General features: G+C 48.2%; 1 protein-coding gene across 1 annotated transcript in view; it reads left to right on the top strand.

Annotated features, from left to right (window-relative positions):
- GRID1 (glutamate ionotropic receptor delta type subunit 1) overlaps window positions 1-20403 on the top strand; it is a 693764-nt gene that overhangs the window by 151524 nt on the left and 521837 nt on the right. The window contains exon 3 of the mRNA XM_029919939.1: window positions 4822-5106. Coding sequence (XP_029775799.1) covers window positions 4822-5106 — 285 coding nt within the window. The remainder of the gene's footprint in view (window positions 1-4821; window positions 5107-20403) is intronic.

Here is a 20403-nt window from a genome sequence, read left to right as displayed (position 1 = left end):
CAATCAAGAGAGAGAGAGAGAGAGAGAGAGAGAGATCAGCTTTATGACCACATGATATTGGAGGCAAAGAATTATAACAAAGGCTCTTGTCTTGTAGTGAGCTGCAGAAACACCTCTAAACAGGAGAGGAAATAACAGTGGTGACTTCTGCATCCCTACTGCATGCCAGGCAGTGCGAATGGCTCTTCACATACTGAGACCTTTCACGGAGTGAGCACAACAGCCCTGTGAAGTGGGTGGCATCATCTCTACATGACTGAGAAAAGACAGAGGCCCAGAGAGGGCCGGCACTTTGCCTAAGGTCCCACAGCATGTTTGTGGCAGTGCCCAGATTCAGACTCGGGCCAGGGGACCCTGTCACTGGGGTTCAGCATCTCTCCCTGCAGTGGGGGACGTGGGTTTTATAACGTCCTGTCCCAGGAATGAGCACACAACCTTGATTAAGCTAATAGCTGATTTGGCTTTGATCTGATGCATTTTGATCATATTATTTTTATGTTAGGAGCCTCTAAATAACCATCATTTCAACAGTGCCCCAATTAGCAGGCCATTCACAACGGATTGGAAATTGACTTGCATCGGGCCTCTCCATTAGTGCCTGGGAGAAGCTTCCAGCCTTAATTATCCACCCAGTTCCCGAGACTGGCGGCTTGAGGAGCTTGTGTGGTGCTGCAGGTGGCTGTGTGAGGGGTGGGGCAGTGGTGCCATCTCTACAGGGACAGCTGTCAGTAGCAAGAGTGAGGGTGCTCTCTGTCTTTACTGTGTTTTGGGATCCTGGGCTGGACTTGAGTGGAGACACTGATGGGGGAGATGGGGATACCCATGGAGAGTGGCTGGAAACTGTCTTCTATTTAACTTCTTTCCTGTGCACAGGAGGGGTTGGCATTTCCTGTCCATGTCCTAAGTCAATGTTCCCCTAGCTCTGCTGGGCAGAGATTCTTATCCTCATTTAACAAAAAATGGAGGCTCAGAAAGGACCCACGGGCTCTGCCAGCATTATGCGACAGCCTCACAATCACAGTCCTGCCAGTGTGACCTGAGATGCCAGCGTCCTGCTGGTCCAGGCTTCTCCAGACACAGGTAGGCCTGTCATAGGACAGATGGGATCTCTGGAACTCTCACCCATGTGACTGGAGGAGCCCAAACCGGAACTTTGGTTAGTGAGGTTTTAGGGCTGCTTCTACTGTTCTGGTGAGCCCAGGCCCAGCCAAGAAGTTGGTGTCCCTGGCTACCAGCAGGACTGGGGCAAAGTGACCAGTCAGGCAATTGTTCCCTGAGTGTGTTTCTGCTGCCTGGCTCCTGTGTCATTGTCACACTGCATCCCTCTTTCATGCTGTTTTCCTTCATCTCAGCTGGTTTAAATCCTTTCTCTGAGGCCCTGAGGTCACCTTTCTCTGGGTCCCAAGGAGCTTCATCTCTCCTTCCTCACAGGCGGAATCATGAGGTGTGTTTTCTCGTTGGATGCACACTTGTCAGGATTGGGGCTTGTGGTCATCATGCCCTTTGCTCCCCCAGTGCTCAGTACAGGGGTTTGCACATAGTAGGGGTGCTGAGTATATGTATGAAACACACTGGAGGGAAGGAACCAGCCTGCAGTGACAATGGGATGCCTGCCTAGTTGGGGAGACTGAAGCCCAGAGAGGTTCAGTGACTTCAGAACCAGCATCTATGGAATGGGCACAGAGTTTGCCATCAGAAGTCAGATGATGACCTGGAAGGGAGTTGGATGGGGTGGGCAGCGGAGAGCCGGGAGTGAGTGATGGCAGCCAGGAGCACGCTCGTGGGCGTCCTTGGCTGGGTGTCTGGACAGCTTTCCATCCTTGTGATGTCCAGTGTATTTTGTATGATTACTTATTAGAGTTAGAAACTCGGTATATTGACATTGAAGAAAGTATGTACAAGAGAATAAAGAGAAATCCATTCAGTATCACAGCACCTTGTTCTTTTCTTGCCTTTTGGTGTTTTCTCTTGCCTTTTCCATGAGCAAGCTTTGTATTTAGTTACAGTTCTGGGGTGTATATAATTTTGTGCCCTGCTGTTGTCACTGAGCTGCCTCTCAGAAGTGCTTTTTAGACTGGCTGGCATCTCAGTTCAGCCCTGTCTCTCATTGGTTGTGTGGCCTCACAACTTGTTATCTGGAAAATGGACATGACACATACATAAAGTACTCAACACACACACACACACACACACACACACACACACGTAATCAATAGTATGTGGCACAGGGAAAATTCTCAGAAAATAGTCCCTCCTCCTACATAGCTTCACAATGTACCCATTATTGGAAGACTATTTTCCTTTTCTGAAAGAATGATCTGTTCATGACTTGAAATTTTGGCAAAATATGGAAAAGAAGGAAAATCAGTTCAGGCCTCTTCTAAAAATGCACTTTTAGCATTTTGCAATATTTCCCTCTGGTCTTTCATGCGTATTGAGTTTTATTTAATTGATGTACTAAAAGACATACAATTTTATATATTATTTTCACATAACTTTTTTATGACAAGCATTTTCCCATGTTATTGTAGTATCTTCATAAATAATTTTAAAGGCTATGTATGCTTTCAACAAATGGAGCTTTTCTCATAACCACTCACCTATCTGCACCTTTCAGAGTGTGAACAATATTTGAAGAGCGTGGGTAAGTATCCTGTGGAGGTTTTGGGATCTAGAGCCATTCCCATAATTTGGATAGGTGCCTAAAGTGGAATTATTGACCAGAGGGCATAAAAATGTCCAGGATTACTGCATTCGTGCACCAGTCTTTGCTGACTGCCCATGTGCTGGACACAGTATGTGTCCAAGAAAGGATGGCGAGCAGAGAAGGCATAGCCCATGGTCTCCTAGAGTTTGTGGTCCTAGGAGAGATGGAGAGTTGCACAAGCAGTGCATCAGGCCCTGATAGGGGAAGTGTGGGGTACAAGGGGAGCTTGAGACAGGGGGTCCTTAGCCAATCTGGGGATACAGAGTCTGAGCCTTGAGTGAATATGAAAGTTCAAGAGGGAGGGGCGCCTGGGTGGCTCCATCAGTTAAGTGTCCAACTTTGGCTCAGGTCATGATCTCATGGTTTGTGGGTTCGAGCCCAACGACAGCTGACAGCTAGCTCAGAGCCTGGAGCCTGTCTTCAGATTCTGTGTCTCCCTCTCTCTCTGACCCTGCCCTGCTCACGAAGTCTCTCTCTCTCTCTCAAAAATAAATTAAAACATTAAAAACTTAAAAAAAAAGTTCAAGAGGGATCAGAAAATGTGGTGGGTTCCAGGGGCCAAAAGGGGGGTGGCTGGCCTGGGCATAGTGGGCAAGGGCATGTGAAGAGCCTGAAGCTACAGGCATCAGGGAGCCTGCAAGACTCTGTCCCCATAGCTAAGGCTTTGAATCTGTCCCCAGAGCCCTTGGGATCCACTGAAGGGCTTAAACAGGAGCATGGTCCAATTGGATTTCTGTTTAGGAGACAACTGCCATGTGAAGCTTGGATGGGAGTTGCTCAGAGCATATGAGTGGCTGCGTGACTCCCAAGAGATGTCAGAGAATCTCATTTCACCACCCCTGCCCCTGCATTGTGTGTGGGGGTTGAGGGTCCAGCAGGGAGTACTGCGGGCATTTGAGTCATCGTCCTGCTGATGCTCATGAATGACAGCCGGCCTTGGGGTTCGAAGGTGTGGAGGGCCTTCCGCTTCCCTCACCTTCCCAGGCTCCCCCTGCCTTCTCTTCGGGGCTGTTTCCTTCGCTCCTGGTCTCCTCTCAGCCTTGTCTGAGATGTTTATATAAACCCAAAGGCTCTCAACCGAAAGAACTGCATTGTCAAAGTTGCTCAAAAGTCTTCCGTCTGCAGCAGATGGCCTGCTGACATTCACAGGCTGTGTTTTGAAGCTGCATCTGCTTTCCCATATCCCTCTGTCACATAAGCATTATTAATAAATGTTTGCTTCAAAACTGGTGCAGTGGGTTGCAGTGTTGAGTGGTGCATCTTTCTATTAATTGGTCTGATGTCCCCAAAAGACAAGTACGTGGCTAAAAGAGGCAACCCTTGCGGTTACTAGGTGACTGCAAAAGGTGGGCCGTGAGGGCCGCAGCCCGAGAACTGAGCGGCGGCTCCCTCTCTCCATCTCCTCCTTCACCTAGCATCTTCCTTTGTTATTATCTGCTGGCCTTTGAAAAATCCTGGGCTTCTGGAACTGACTGCTTCATCTGGGCTTTGACCCAGTATTTTATGATATAAATTAAATGGACTTGGCCAGAAGACCTAGGGTTTCTGTCTTTTTTTTTTTTTCCCTCCAACCTGAGTCCTCTGCGGTAAGTGTGACTCCCTGACTGTATGTTGTAATCCATTCCCTTTAGCCTCAATCAGTTCAGTCCAGCCAACAATCATAGAGCACCCAGTATATTCACGGCTGGTGTCGTGGCCTTGGAGACACACAGATCAACAAAATGAGTTCTTGCCTCTTAAAGGGCTCACATTCCAGGTGGAAACAGGATGGCTAATTTAACAGCTCTGATGGGAGTCTCAAGCAGATGTGGGTTGGATTCTTATCCTACCATACCTCACTGAGTACCTACAGCAAATGATTTTGCCTCTCCTGGCCTCCATTTCCTCATCTGCTGAAGGAGGGTAAGAACGTCTAGGTGGAAGGATCCCTGAAAGCATCAGTGGGACTCTGCATGTGAGAGCTGCTGGTTGGGCCCAGGTGGCTCTGTCTCTGGAGGCAGGCAGCATTTCTTGGGGCCCTGGACATGAGCTGCCAGGCATGGGCCATGTGGATCGAAGCCAGTGCGGCACTGTCCCCATGCTGACCCCTCCCTCTCTCTTCCCTCTCTTTCCAGCCTGTGACCTCATGACCCAGGGGATTTTGGCCTTGGTCACGTCCACTGGCTGCGCGTCGGCCAACGCCCTGCAGTCACTCACAGATGCGATGCACATCCCACATCTGTTTGTCCAGCGCAACCCAGGGGGGTCTCCGCGCACTGCCTGCCACTTGAACCCCAGCCCTGACGGTGAGGCCTACACGCTGGCCTCCAGACCGCCTGTGCGCCTCAATGACGTCATGCTCAGGCTGGTGACCGAGCTGCGCTGGCAGAAGTTTGTCATGTTCTACGACAGCGAGTACGGTGAGTTGGGGGCAGGGGTTACTCTGTGGCCCCTGGGAGGCACGTTGGGCATTGGGAGACCCATGAGCCAGGCCATTGGCTTGTGGCCGAGTGCTTCAAAGTGGGCTGGGTGTACATGGCAGTTGGTGGTCTGAGTGGTATGGGTCTCAGGGTGCAGGGACCTAACCTTGAGCTTTGCCAGTGGGGGAGAGCTGCAAAAACAGATCTGTAGACAGGCATGAATGTTGCCTAGCAACGACACCTTATCGTGACAGCTGAAGTTTGAATCATCTTAGAGTTTTCAATAAAATATTAATAAACTGCTGGCAGGGATCTGAAGGCTGAATGTAGGTAGAGGCGGAGGCCGGCCAGCACGTTCCCCCCAGAAGACTCCTCTTCAATGACTGTCCCTCACACTGGCCACCCGGCCCTCCCAGCTCCTTGCCTCCCCTCCGCCCTGTTTTGCCCTGAGTTTCAGAGTCATAGGCTGGGGCATAGGTCAAGAGAGGGGCACCCTAAGGGTCATGGGGCCAGGTGAGGTCATGTGGGTATCACTGAATGCAGCTTTTTTGAAGACCTCCCATATGAAAAAAAAATCATACTTCATTTGTTAAAAATGTACAAAAATGGGTTTTGGAGAAATTGTTTTAGGTTTTCTTATGGCTGCTCTGTAAGTACAGGCCAGTCCTAGTCCCAAGATGAAATGGTTTCTACATTATGTGTTTTTTTAAAAACGACTTTTAATTTTGAGATTCATATGCAAGTATGAGGACTAATTCAGAGAGATCCCATGCACCTTTCACCCGTGTTCCCCATGGGCAACACGTTACATGACTCATATCAGGTCACAAGCAGGATTTGACGCTGATGCAATCCATTGACCTCTTTCATTTTTCTCCAGGTTATAGGCACTTGGGTGTGTGTATTCACGTCTATGCAACTTTATCACCGCTAGGTGACCACTGGGGTCAGGACATAGAGTAGCTCCCTCACAGGGGTCCCTGTGCCATCCTTTTATAGCCACTGCCACTCACATTACATGTCTTTAAAGGATGTGGGGACTGCTAAGAGTCAGCAGCCCCAGGGCCAGGCTGGAGTGAATGGGCCCTCGAAAGTCCTGATTTGTCTCTTGGTGAAATAATTCCTTTGCCAAGAATGTAACTAAGAAGAGAAACCAGCATATGTTTGCATTTGCCTAAATACTCTGCTTCTCTAAGACTGGTATGTTGTCCTCAGCTCTTGAGCAAATATGCTGTTTAGAGTCTTTTAGGAGGAATTGGAAGAGCAAACAGTTACTGTGCTGAAGTGAAATGAGGTGGTGATGGAGTCAAGGGTGACTAGAGGCTCCAGGCGCTTGAAGTAGACTCTGTCTGAGGCCTGACCTCTCCCTCCCACCTGCATTCAATCTCTGGCCCTGGGTGGTGGTGGTGGGGCATTGGAAGTCATGCATAGCTCTAAGGAGCCCATAGGGTGTCTCTCAGAGACTCAACCTTCCCTGAAAACTCTTCATACTGATATTTTAATTCAGGCATCCAATTTGCTCTAAGGTCAGGCTGTGGGGAGGTATGGATACCACCAGGGCTGGAGCGTGCTGTGGGGCAGGGTGCAAGCCCCTTAACTTTTTTCCAACATCTTTGTTCCGCTTGTGCGGTGGCCTGTAGATACTCATCAAGCCTTGGTTTTCCCCAAGGCCTGGGAGGTGGGAACTTCCAAGGAAAGGGGCCCTGATCCCTACCTGCTGAAGGCTCCTCTCTTTCTTATGGAGCTGGCTCCTTGGTTACATGCTCTCGCAGGTGCACATCTCCCTCTCTCGGCCTGCTCTTAGCTTGTCCTGCCACACTCATGAGGGCTGATTGTTGATGGACACTGACTGTCACACCAGGCTGTCAGCTCTAGGAGAGCGGACTGGGCGCTACTCACTACTGTGTCCCTGCTGCTTAGCACCATGCCTGGCACAGAGTCGGCCCCAAGAAATTATCACTGTGTGAATGAACCAACTCATTTATGAGGACATGGGGATTGCAAGCAATTTTCACAAAAGACAGAGGAAAAATGGGAAGAAAGACAAGGCACCAGGTAGTCTGACCTCTGAGGTAGGGGAAGTGAGCTAGGATGTTTCATTCTGCAGACACACTGCCCTGCCCCTCTCCTCTCCCCTCCTACCCAAAACCTCCAATCAAGCCAAAAGGTGTGCCCCTTGTTCTGACGTGGATACTTATGCTACCTTTGGTGGGGTTTGAAGTTCATTTTCAACCAGACTGGCCTTTATCAGTGATTCCATAAAGACACAGGGTAAACCAATAACTTTCCTCTAATAGACCAGGCAACCGATTGAGCCTTGAATGCTGTACTGGGAAGGATTCTGAGGCTGTATGTGGGCTCAGCCATAAAAAATGCCATGATTGCTCCATGAGGTTTGCATGGTGCAAGGAAGGGACTGGTGGCAACCTGCTGCGTTTGCTGATTCTGATTTGGATGGTGGGGGAGAACACAACATCTCAGCTCCTCCATACATTTGGTTGTTGCTGTCCTGGGTGCTGATCGGTTGGCTTTAGGTTTTCTGGAGGCTGAAGCTCTTTCACTGGATTCAGTGCAACACCTCCTGCCTTTGTGGGCCCTGGACATCAGTCTGCTGATTTGACAGCCTCTGAGGCCAAGTTTCTGCCCTAAAATATTCCCTGTAAACTGTAACCACTCTGACTCCCACTGCTTGTCCTGGCTGTGCTGCTCATGCACAGCCTAGTCTCTGGCCTGTTTTCCAGCCCATGTGCAACTTGATGTGGTATCTCCAGCCCATGAGTGTGGGTTGTGAGTGTTTTCTCAGCATGGCTGGCATTGGCCTGTCGGAGAGCAGTGGGTGGACTTACACTGCCGATATGCCCAAGACAAATGGTGCCTCCAGAGCTCGTCAGGGCCCCTCCTCCACCCCACCACTGCAGCACTAGCTGCAGATGAGCCCAATTAAAAAGCAAATTGAGTGTAAAGACTGTTTTATTCCTTCAAAAGTCAAACAGAAGTGGTTTGGGGATATGGCAACTTTTTTTCTGATGCTGATCTGCAAATATCTTTACATATATTAAATATATGTTACATATATATTTATGCCACTCAATAACTCTCAGAGGTGAGATTATTGTTGTGTTTTACAGATAAAGAACATGAGGCCCAGAGAGGTCCTTTTTGACCTATGCCCATGCACTTAGCCAAGGCACCATCCTATTTCTGTAATCTGAGGTGTGCTAGGCTCCAACTTCCTTTTCCTGTCTGTAGCCAGGCAAGTTGATGCCAAGAAGGAGGGAAGAGTGATTTGGAATGGACTTAGTGTTCCTAGGCTAGTGCTCAGGACTTTAGTGAATGTCACAGAGAAGCTCCCCCTGTTGCCTGAGGAGGCTTGTTTCTTCCTCCTTTGCCCTCTGGTCTCCTATTAAGCCCAGGAATAACCTGCTCTTGGTAGAACCTGGGGCCTTGGCATTTGAGTCAGGAGATGAGGGTCGAAGAAGCAAAATCACTGGGCCCTGAGACAGAACTTGGCAGAGGGACGAGAGAGGAGTGTGCATGTATATAGTTTACAAAATGTAAGATGTGCCATTTGGTAAAATTCCATCGAAAATACTTGTATGCTTGTTGTGACAGCGAAAGGAAAAATAGAAGAGAAGCTGACATTTGGGAGAGAAAATCTGTAACATTAAAATACCAAAAGTTTGGATCGAACAGAACAGAGAACTTTCTGATGTGCCACTTCAAATTCTGGGATATTCATTTGTGCGTGTGGGGAGGTAGGTGCTAGAAGCTGTAGCCACATTTTCTCCACCAGGAATGCATTTGGATTAGGGTGGTAGTTATGATGGAATCTTAGAAATCACTGACTCATTCATTCAACAGATATTCACCAAGTCCCTACCCATGGACAATGACTTTGCTAGGAACATGTCACAGATGAAGAAACAGAGGAAGTTGGCTAAAGCCACATGGGGTTGGGTTGTGAAGTCGGGACACCAGAGCTCTTTTCTCTGGGTGCCGCAGTTTACTCTTGGTCCCCAGGCCAGCCTGCAGGCTGGGGATGGGTCAGGATCTGCATGACTGCCCACTATCTGTTTGTGCCAGTATGTATTTATGTGTGCATGAATGTATGTATTTTTTTGGTATGAATGTATTTTTAAAGCCTATTTATTTTGAGAGAGTGAGAGAGTGAGGGCACAAACATGAGCAGGGGAGGGGCAGAGAAAGACAGAGGAAAGAGAAACCTCAAGCAGGTTCTGTGCTGTCAGCGCAGAGCCCAACACAGAGCTTGATCTCACAGACTATGAGATCATGAACTGAACCGAAATCAAGAGTCAGATGCTCAATTGACTAAGCCACTCAGGGGCCCCTTGTGCTAGTTTTTTAAATTATAAAAAAAATCAAAAGCCACACATGGTAACAATGTATATGCCAAGTTAAAAGAATGATAATAAAAAACTCCCATGAATCCATACCAGTTAAAAAAATGTAAAGGAGCCATGTGCGTCCCTTTCCTCTCAAGTCCTGCCTTACTGAGGGGACACAACCACCGCCCTGATCATGTGCTAGCCAGTTCCCTTTTTTTCTTGATGGTTGATCATACAGGTATGGATCCTGAAATACATATTGCTTAGGTTTGGTCTGTTTATGAACTTTAAATAAATGGAATAACATTTCTATATACTTTTGTGACTGCCTTTTGCACTCAAAATTAGGTTCTTAAGAGCCATTCATCTGATTCATATGTATTCAATCATTTTCTATGGTTGCATAATATCATCTGATTTATTATCCATTTTATTGTTATGGGCATTCGAGTTATTTCCAGGTTTTTGCTATTACATATAATGCTAATTAAAACATTCTTGTACTTTTGATATTTGAGCAAGAGTTTTTTTTCTTATTTGCATTTTAATTTATCTTTTAAAATTTTAAATATTCTCAACATTTTTTTAAGTTTTTATTTTAATCACCCACTGCTTATCACAAGTGCACTCCTTAATCCTCATCACCTATTTAACCCATCCCCCTGCCCACCTCCCTTCTGGTAACCATCAGTTTGTTCTCTATAGTTGAGTCTGTTTCTTGGTTTGTCTCTCTCTGTCTTTTTCCCCCATTTGCTCATTTATTTTGTTTCTCAAATTCCACAGATGAGTGAGATCATATAGTATTTGTCTTTCTCTGACTGATTTGTTCCACTTAACATAGTACTCTGTGGTTCCTTCTCAGTTATTGCAAATGGCAAGATTTCATTCTTTTTATGGCTGAGTAGTATTCCACTGTATAATATACCAGATTTTCTTTATCCATTCATCAGTCAGTGGACATTTGGTCTGATTCCATGTCTTGGCTATTGTTGATAATGCTGCCTTAACATTGGGGTGCATGTATCCCTCTGAATTAGTGCTTTTGCATTCTTTGGGTAAATAGTAGTGTGATTGCAGCATCATAGTGCCATTCCATTTTTAACTTTTTGAGGAACCTCCGTACTGTTTTCCAGAGTGGCTGCACTAGTTTACATGTGCAAGAATTTTTTGAAGGTCTATCCTGAGGAGCAGAATTGCTAGTATTTGGTCCAGGCATGTTCCACTTTATTAGGTTATTCCAAATTGTTTTACAAAGTATCTCTACCTGTTTACACTGCTGTCTGCAATGTTCCAGAATTCTCAAAGCTCCCCAATCTCACCGACACCTGGTATTCTTTGTACTTTTAAGACTTTCATGTGAAATGGTATCTTACTATGATTTAAATATATATTGTCCTGATAACATGAAATTGAGCATTTTTTCCTATCTTTATGGGCTATTTTTGTTTTCTATGGAATGCCTATTTACCCTTTAAAGTTTCTGAACATTTCAAAAAATTGAGCCTTTTCTTTTTTAAATTTGAGAGATAACTTCTTTCAGTTAGTTGTCTTTTTTAAAAAAAAATAATAGTTTATTGTCAAATAGGTTTCCAGTTAGTTGTCTTAATGCTTGGAAGTTCTGTGTTGTATTGTTGTTAGATTTATTCATCTTTTGTGTGGTTAGCTCTTTTCCATTCCATTTAAGGCATCCTTCCCCACATAGTCTGCTTGCAAAACTTCACTCTCTGCACTGTGGGCAGATGTAGCCCTCCTGGCTGGATATCCACAGCTAGGTCCCTCATATGACATACATGGCTCCTGATGCTAGACTGGCTCTTTCCCTGAAGCTGTGGCCTGACATTCCTCCCATGACTCTGCCATGGCCCCAGGGTCAGTCTGGTTCTTGGTGGTGATTGTACAACCTGTGGCAAGGTGGTCAGGAAGAGCTTCCTGGAGGAGGTGACATGTAAGTGAGGACCTAAGGACTATCAGGAGTTAGGTAAACAAAGGACATGGGGGTGAGGGGGAGGAGAGTAGGAAGAGTGTCCCAGGCAGAGAGAAGAGCATGCTAGAAGGCCTGGAGGCAGTGAAAAAGACACAGGTCATATGACTGGATTGTGGTTAGTGGCCAGGGGTGAGGCTGGGCTATGATCCAGGCAGGTCTTAGAGGCTCACAGTGAGCCTAGGACCCCCAGAAATCCCTGGAGCTGTACCTTGCTACCTTGGGTGGTACCCTCAGGCCCTATTTTACATGTCCATTCAGAGGCCTGAGGGCAGATAGAGGACCTGGGGGTCTTCATCTCCAGATGGCCCCCATCCTTCAGCTCCCGTGTCCAGACTCACGGGCTGCTCATGAAAGAGAAGGAAGTAATGCACAGAGAGGAGCTGTGATTGGACTGAGGACAAGCCCCAGGCCTGGAGTCCAAGCATCAGGCAGGGCCTGAACGCCGCAGCTGACTCAGGCGTCAGTAGCAGCCCATGTCTCTCCAGCCCTCGCTCCACGCTGAGCGTGATGCAGGCACTTTCGGGGTGCCAGCTCCCATCACTCATGGCTGCTCTCCCAGGTGGGTTTGTACTGTTCCTGTTTTACAGGTGGGGAAACTGAGGCTCATGGAAGTAAAGAGGCTTGGTCTAGGTCATACAGCTGAGGATGTCTGATTTCCAAAGGTGTACTCGCTGCCTCTGGGTCCCCAGGGCAAACTGCGGGTGGACTCTCTTCTTCATACACAAAGATTCATTGTAGCATTGTTGGTAACAGCAGAAATTGCCCACGACCTAAATGCCCATCTTCAGCAAATTGGTTAACCTATTAGTATATATATGCATGTAATTGAATACTACTTTTTAAATGTACTATGAGGCAATAGTTCGAACATGTGGCACTGTTAGCTGACAATAGCAAAGTGAGACCAGGGGTGTGGAGGGTTGCTTGGTGTAAAAGCAAGCTTGTGTGTACGTATTTGAGTACACACACCATCACTGTTGAGGAAATGCTGTCTTAGGGAGAGAAACACAGTGACTTGGGACAGGCACGGGAGATCTATTTTTCAGAATTAAAAAAATACCTTTGTGGGGCGCCTGGGTTGTTCAGTCAGTTGAGCATCCGACTTCAGCTCAGGTCATGATCTCACAGTTTGTGGATTTGAGTCTGTGTCAGGCTCTGTGCTGACAGCTCTGAGCCTGGTGCCTTCTTCAGATTCTATGTCTCCTTTTCTCTCTGCCCCTCCCCCGTTCGTGCTCTGTCTCTCAAAAATAAATAAATGTAAAAAAAAAAGTTTTTTTGTACTAGGTACAAAAAATAAGTAAACAGAAGAGAAAGTGTGGGTTGCCACCCTTCCCTCCTTCTTACTGCCCACGGAGACATTCCCGAGCTTCGCTTTCCTCACCTCTGGAACGGGATGGCAATTCATAAGCTATGAGAGCAAGCACTCAGCCGAGTTCCTGGCACAAAGCAAGTGGTCTGTGTGACAATAGCGAACTGTGGGTGGGACCTAGCAGTGGAGGTACTTAGCGCTCTTCCCTCGGGTGTGGGGATAGGGCCTCTACAAAGTGTTGCCGCGAGAGGTCCAGCTGTTTGCCCCTCCACTCTGGCTCAGGATACCTTGAGTGGAGTGGTTAGGGGCATGGACTCGAGGACAATCTGCCGGGGTGGACTCCTGGCTCTGCCTTTATAGCTGTGTGACCCTGGGCATTTCCCTCAAGTCATGCCATGGTCTCTTTGTTTGCAAAATGGGGACAAAATAACGATCCCTGCTTGTAGGGTCAAGGTGTGGGTTAAATTAGTTAATACATGCAAAGGGATCAACCCAGTGCCGGGCACATGCTTAAGCGCTTGGTCAGACTCATTCACTCAGGAGCTGTGGCCAGCGCTGGGCCCCATTGCTGCTTATTCTCACTTGGCCTCTGAGCTGGCGAATCTCGGCTGTGGCTTGTTCTGAGGCCTGGACCACATCCTTGTTGTGTTCTTGGAACATGGGGAGACAGAGAGAGTTTGGGGGTCAGGTGTCTCGCCTGCAGGGCACACTCACCATGTGATCATGGGTGGCTCTGGTGAGCAGCCACACATCCTCAGTCGGACAGTCTGACTGGTTCTCATAGCAACATCCGTCAGCCTTTGGAGCTTACCCCTGAGTCTGCCTGAAGTGCAACTCCCCAGAAGAAATTTATTTATTTATTTTGAGAGAGAGTGGTGGGGGAGAGGGAGAGAGAGAGGGAGAGAAAATCCCAAGCAGGCTTTGCACTTTCAGTGCACAGCCCAGTGTGGGGCTTGATCTGACGACCTATGAGATCATGACCTGAGCCAAAATCAAGAGTCCAATGCTTAACCAATTGAGCCACCCAGATGCCCCAGACCAAATTGCTGTTTTAATGCTCTGCACCAACAGAGTCTTCTTTCTGGCCCCTCGCAAAGCAGGCCAGGCGACCGAGGATCTCATTAATAACACACATTGTATCATTATGGCATTGGTTTAAATTGAAGTAATAAATGCCTTTTCTAGACAAAATGTGTAAGTGAGTTTAATTGCTAGGAAACCTACCAAGAAGTTCGACAATAACTTTACCAGGACGAGTGTTTTGGGTTTTGTTCTTCCGTCTAATTACAAAGCAACTGTACTTCAGGGCATGTTAATTGTAGCATTCCCTAGAAGATTAAAGTTCATTAACTCTGAAGTTCCCTCACCCCTCTGCTAGATTCCAGAGTGCGTCTGGAGATCGGAGGAGAGGCCTGATACAGGCCTGGGTCACGAAGGGAAAGATGAGCCTGCACTGGCCCCCCCCCCCCCGCCCCTGCGCACCCCTCCCCCCCTACATACCCCCTTGTACAGCCGGAGCCCATAGTAGTCACCACAGTTAGAGCTTGGCCAGACCTTCTGTGCTTTCCTCTTCCACACCATGCCAAAAAGTCCCCTGGGAAGACAGGCGTGACCCCATTGCCACCCCTCTCCTGCTGGTCCTTATTGCTCTGTTCCCATTGATCCCAGCACACAAGAGGGAATAGGTTTTGTGGCTAAACACCAGGAGTACAGGAAGAGCACCATGTGATGTGGCCCCAACATCTGGGAAGACCGTTGGCTCAGATTGGATCCGTTCCCCTTCTCTGAGTGAAATGAAGTACTGTGTCCTCTTCAAGGTCTCAGTTGAACCATCCCTTACTCTTCTGTTAGGGAGAGTATGGCTGTTTCCTAATAGGACCCAGCGATGTCAGGAGAGTGCCTTTGTTTTTTGTAATGAACTATATTGAGGTATAACTGACATGCAATAAAATATACTCCTTAGGTGTGTGCTATTTGATGGGTTTGAAAAATGTATGCACCAGAGTAATTACCAGCCCAATGAAGGTGTAGAACATTGCCAGGTATAGCAACATCTGTTTTGAAGGGAGAAAATTGTAGGTCACCTGCCCCTGTCCCCTGTCACAAGTGTGGGGCAAAGGTTGGTTGACCAGGTTGGGTGGCCATACGCCCTGTGCCTGGGGCCCATGTGTGGCCTCCCTGTAGCTGCCTTTCTGTTCCTAAAGAGGGTTCTTAGGGACCTGGAGTGTCAGTGTGGCTGGCCAGAAGAGAGGGAGTGGGACAGGGAGGTGTGGATGCCCGGGGAGGGGCAGGGGGAGGTAGGGAAGCCCTCCGGTAGCCGTGGCTGACACTCGGGCTGAAGCCTTCTCCAGCCAGGATGAGAGCTCTGACCATCTGCTTGCTGGCCAGAGAAGGCTTCTCAGCCCTTGCGAAACAGTGGCTAGCACTTCTTTGGGAGGTGGCATTGGGGTGATTGTGAATTCAGGCTGTAGTGTCACAAAGAGTCCCTGCTGTGTTTATTGCATCCTGGAGGAGCCGCATACCCTTTGGAGCCTTTGTTTTCCTGGTCTGTAAGATGCATATCACAGCACTTCCCTCCCAGGGTGGTGGTGGTGCATGGCCATTAGCATGTGCTTGGCACATAGTAGTGGGTTGAGGACCCAACGTTTTCCTTTGCCTTTCACAAGGGGATCTCCATGAGGTCTGGGAAGTGGGCTTCTCTTGCCTGGTGCTCAGCGCTGACCTGGCTGGCTGGAGGCTACAGCAGGGCTCTGTGGTGGGACTGGCTTAGTTTGCATCCAGACAGGATCTCCGAAACAGCTCTCGGAACATCCTTCCCCGTGGGAGTCTCAGGAGCCAGGAAGGCACTGGGGGCACCCTAGGGTGTTTCCCTATGAAGTGCCCTGTGGGAACCTCAGCTGTTAACCCAAAGGTCCACTGTAGACACTGGACCCATTTTGTACTGGAGTTAACAGCCACTGCTCTGCCTTCATGCCCTGCCCACTGTCATGGCCACTTTCCCCCCAATCCCATCATTCCCCTTCGGTTCCTTGTTGCTGTGAACATACCAGGCACAGTCTGGCTGCAGAACCTTTGTGCTGGCTGTTTCCTTTGTTGGGACCCTCTTCCTACTGCCAAGTTAGATATGTGCAGGCTGCTTCCTCACTTTCAGGGCGTGGCTTCAATCCCATCTGCCTTCCCTCACTAACTCATTTGAAGATGGAACTTTTTCCTCTTGGTACCCCCTTTTCCCTTACTGCCATATTTGTTTTCATTAAATTCACTGCCATTTACTTATTTTTTGATGTGTGTCTTCCCGCAGCTTGAATGTGAGTTCTGTACAGGCAGAGATTTGGTCTGTTTTGTTGAATGATGCTGCATAGCCAGCATTTAGAACAGCACCAGGAACATAGTAGGTGCTTAGTAAACATTCGATGAATGGCTAAATGAAGCAATCTGTATTTTGGGGCATTTCCTTGCCCATTTATTCTTCTAGTAAGCATTTGTTTCTTTATTTGAGATTTTTTTACAAAAGAATTTTTAAGGTTTATTTTATTTTTGAGAGAGAGAGAGGGGCAGGGGAGAGAGATCAAGCGAGCAAGGGAGCAGGGGAGGAGAAGGGAGAGGGAGAGAAAGAATCCCAAGCAGGCTCTGCACTATCAGTCCAGAGCCAGATGTGGGGCTTGAACTCACACACCATGAAATCATAACCTAAGCCAAAGTCAAGAGTCAGACACTTAACTAATTGAGCCAGCCAGACGTCCCTATTGGAAATTGTTTTAATTGAAGTATAGTTGACTTAGAACATTACATTAGTTTCAGGGACACCATAGCAGGATTGGACAACCCTGTATGTTATGCTGTGCACACTACAAGTGTAGTGGCCATCTGTTACAGTACAACGCTATTACAAATCATATTCCTTGTGCTCTGGAATGAGTAAGTCATTCCATAACTGGAAGCCTGTATAAGATTTCTGGTTACAACAGTGATACATAATTTCTATGGAGTCCAAAGATGTACAAAGTCAAAGACTTTCCCTCCTCCAGTTCCAGCAGTGAACCAGCATGTTCCGCCCACTGAGTTCTGCCTACATTTTCCTTCTTGGCAAGTTTGCAGGGAGAGCCTGTGTGTCTGGGGGCCAGGGCCTTACAAGAGTTCAGACAGGCTCAGTTCACCTGAAATTTCTCTCCATAGTTTCCCAGGAGGAACAAATATTCATATCACAATGAAGGCTGCTGTGGCTGCCTTGGTTTCATGGGTGAGCCTGCTGGAGGACTTGGGTGTCATTCCTGCCACAGCCTTCTTCTGACTTATTTCTGGATGTGTTGACAAATCTGTTTCATCTTCAGTTTTCTTCCTTCGGTAATGGGGATAATAAAGATGACTACCTCAGGGGTTCTGGGGAAGCTGAAATGAAATGCTGGGTCTGAAGGATGGAGCTCCCTGTGACCCCAAACCACTTTTCACTTTTCCTGCTCCTCCTCAGTACCCAGGACAGCGCCGGCTGTGCTGGCCTCTGAGCCTGGTGCTGAACAAACCGCCCCGGGAGGTGGTGGAGTTTGAATTATAGCTGGAAGCAAAGAGGGCTTCTGGTGGATGAGGGGGCAAGGAAATCCCAGGTAGGGGAAACCTATGTATGGAATATCAGGATGTGAAATAGCATGGCATGTTCAAGAGGAGGGGGGGTTTGGGAAGCCAGCAGTTTACACCGCTGAGTGCCGGAAGTGAGGTGTCTGTGGGAAGGGTAGGTGGGGCCTGTGACATGTAGACTCAGGTGGCCTGGCCAGGGGCGACTCGTTGTGTCCGTGGTTGGCTTTCTCCTCTTCTGATGTGAGAGGTGTGCTGTGACACAGAGGGCTGCCTCCTGTGGAACTCTCCCGCCTGGCTGCAATGCTTTAGAACAGAAGCCTGACCTCCTTGGTTGCCTCACCATGGAATGTGAAAAAGCTGAAATTGCCCAGAATTGTATTGTGTGGCTGGTTCTTCATTGTAAGAAGGAGCCTGGGAGTTTTGATTTTGGTGGCAGCTGTCCACCTCATGTTTCCCACTGGAGGCTCTGGGAGTGGTGACAAGCCCACTCTGAACTGGAAACTAAGGGTCCTACCTGACATGCTGCTTTCCCTGTGAGTAGCAGTATGTCTCTTCTCTAGGCCTCCGTTTATCCAGTTCCTTGCTGGAAGCCAGCCTCCAAGTGTCCTAATGTCACGTCCATGAGGACTTGCCTCCCCCCCCTCCCCACCTCGCCACGTTAGCCTGGCATGCTGCCTTTTGATTTTTTGGTTGAATTGTTTGGGTTGCCTTGTCTTCCTGTTTGCTTATTTGTTTGTTTATTTCCTGTGCACATCCCAGAGAGGGTTTGCAGAGGCTTCTAATGAGGCTCACAGATGCTGAGGTTAAGAAAGTGGCAGTTAGAAAATCAAGATGAGGCCACCGTGGTTGTGCTGGCTGGGAGGGTGGCAGAGACCCCCACGATCACCTTCTCTTGGCAGCAAGGAAAGAAGGCTTGTAGGGCCTCCAAGTCTTCCAGAAGCAGGGCAGCTGGCTCCTCAGAGGGACAAAGCTTCTGTAGCATATCAAAGAATTCCCCCAGAGCAACCGGATCTGTGCCACAGAGACCGAGGACAGATGGGCAGTAGCTCTGGCTCACTTTAAATATTTTTTTTAAAACATAGTTTATTGTCAAATTGGTTTCCATACAACACCCAGTGCTCACCCCAACAAGTGCCCTCCTCCATGCCCATCACCCATTTTCCCTCTCCTGCACGCCCCACCAACCCTCAGTTTGTTCTCAGTATTTAAGGGTCTCTTACGGTTTGCCTCCCTCCCTCTCTGTAACTATTTTTTTCCCCTTCTCCTCCCCCCTGGTCGTCTGTTAAGTTTCTCCTGATCCACATAGTGAAAATAAATGGTATCTGTCTTTCTCTGCCTGACTTATTTCACTTAGCATGACACCCTCCAGTTCCATCCACATTGCTACAAATGGCCATGTAGTACTCCATTGTATATATAAACCACATCTTCTTGATCCATTCGTCAGTTGATGGCATTTAGGCTCTTTCCATGATTTGCCTCTTGTTGAAAGTGCTGCTATCAACATGGGGGTATATTAAATACTTTTTTTAGTTTTATTTATTTTGAGAGAGAGAGAGAGACAGACAGAGAGAGTAAGTGGGGGAGGGGCAGAGAGAAGGGGAGAGAGAGAGAGAGTGTGTGTCCCAAGCAAACTCCACACTGTCTGCATGAAGCCCAATGCAGGGCTTGAACTCACAAATCATGAGATCATGACCAGAACTGAAACCATGAGTTGGATGCTTAACTGACTGAGCCCCCTGGGCACCCCTGGCCTGCTTTAAAGCACATTTAGAGGTGGGCTTTGTTTGGCTGTTTCTCATTTGAGAGCAGTTCGCTGACTGTGGAGTATAGCCCTCTTGTGCCCTGGTGGGTCCCTAGCAGGTCCCATTTTTGCAGGATGGGGAGGGCCCCAGAGGACAGGGGTCAGACTGCCCTCCAGGAGCTTCGTGCAGGCTGGCCTTGAAAGAGGTCATGGAGCCTGTAGAGGCCTATTCTGGCATTCCTGGTTGTCCAGGGTGAGGCCTCCTGTATCCAGTCAGCCTGGCACCATTGGACAGATGCCCATTGAACTCTGGATGTTGTGTGAGGCCCTGGAGAGCTGGAGGTGAGCAAGATAGTTGTGACCATTGCCCCCTTGGCCCCAAGGGTAATTTGCATGAGTGGAGAAAAGGCTTGTGATGGAGGCTGAGCTATATAAGGGCCATTTGAGCTGGAGGGGGCAAGCTCTGCCTGTCTGGCAGAGCCTGGAGAGGCCTTTTTTTTTTTTTTTAAATATTTATTGTCAAAGTGGCTTCCATACAACACCCAGTGCTCACCCCCCTCCTCAATGCCCATCACCCACTTTCTGGCAAGGCCTTTTGGAGTCGAGTTGAGTCCTGGTGGAGTGAGGAGGCCTGAGCAGGAGGAAGGGAGGAGGGCAGGAGTGGGGCCCTGGCTGAGAGAAAGCAGAGATGTTCTAGGCTGGCCTAGGCTTATGCCTGGCTGAGGTCTAGTCTCTGGGATCAGGGACTGTGACATGGAGTGCCCAACCAGGTGGTGGAGGGGCTGCGTATCCCAAGGGTAGTGAGGAAACATAGAAAGGTAGACCACTCTGCTTTCTTTTCTTTGAAATTATTTTTTATTCTGTAAGTAACACAGGAAATGAATCTGTTCTTGTTGAAAAAATGCAAACGACATAGGCATCAAGGAGAAAACTGTACGCCCTCCACACTCCCTCTTCTCCCTCTCCCACCTACCTGCTCTCCTCTCAAGAGATAAGCAGAGGGCTTTTCTGGGCATGTCACGTGTACATGCAGACATTCACATTCACGTACGTGGTTTTTTTCAAAAGCAGAAGCAGGACCATGCTTCATGTATTGTTTTGTGTTGAGCTTTCCATTTGGGGTACTTCGGAGATTTTCACTCTGTGCCGGCCCACTTGGCTCTCGCTTGCTCTCCTACCCTGCCGCACAGCATTCCGCAGGTTGGACTCTGGGCTTTATTGATCCAGTTCCTCATTTGGGTGATTTCTAGTTACTGTGCACCTGCAGACGGTGCTGTGTGGAATGTGCAGTTTCGTGCATGTGTCGGTGTATTTTCGTGGGATGGATTGCTAGAAAGCTGGG

Source organism: Suricata suricatta, chromosome 2 (genome assembly GCF_006229205.1).
Source record: "Suricata suricatta isolate VVHF042 chromosome 2, meerkat_22Aug2017_6uvM2_HiC, whole genome shotgun sequence".
In the NCBI taxonomy this organism is placed as follows: Eukaryota; Metazoa; Chordata; class Mammalia; order Carnivora; family Herpestidae; genus Suricata; species Suricata suricatta.
Note: the sequence above shows the minus strand (reverse complement) of the source record. Positions and strands in the feature narration are given on the sequence as shown.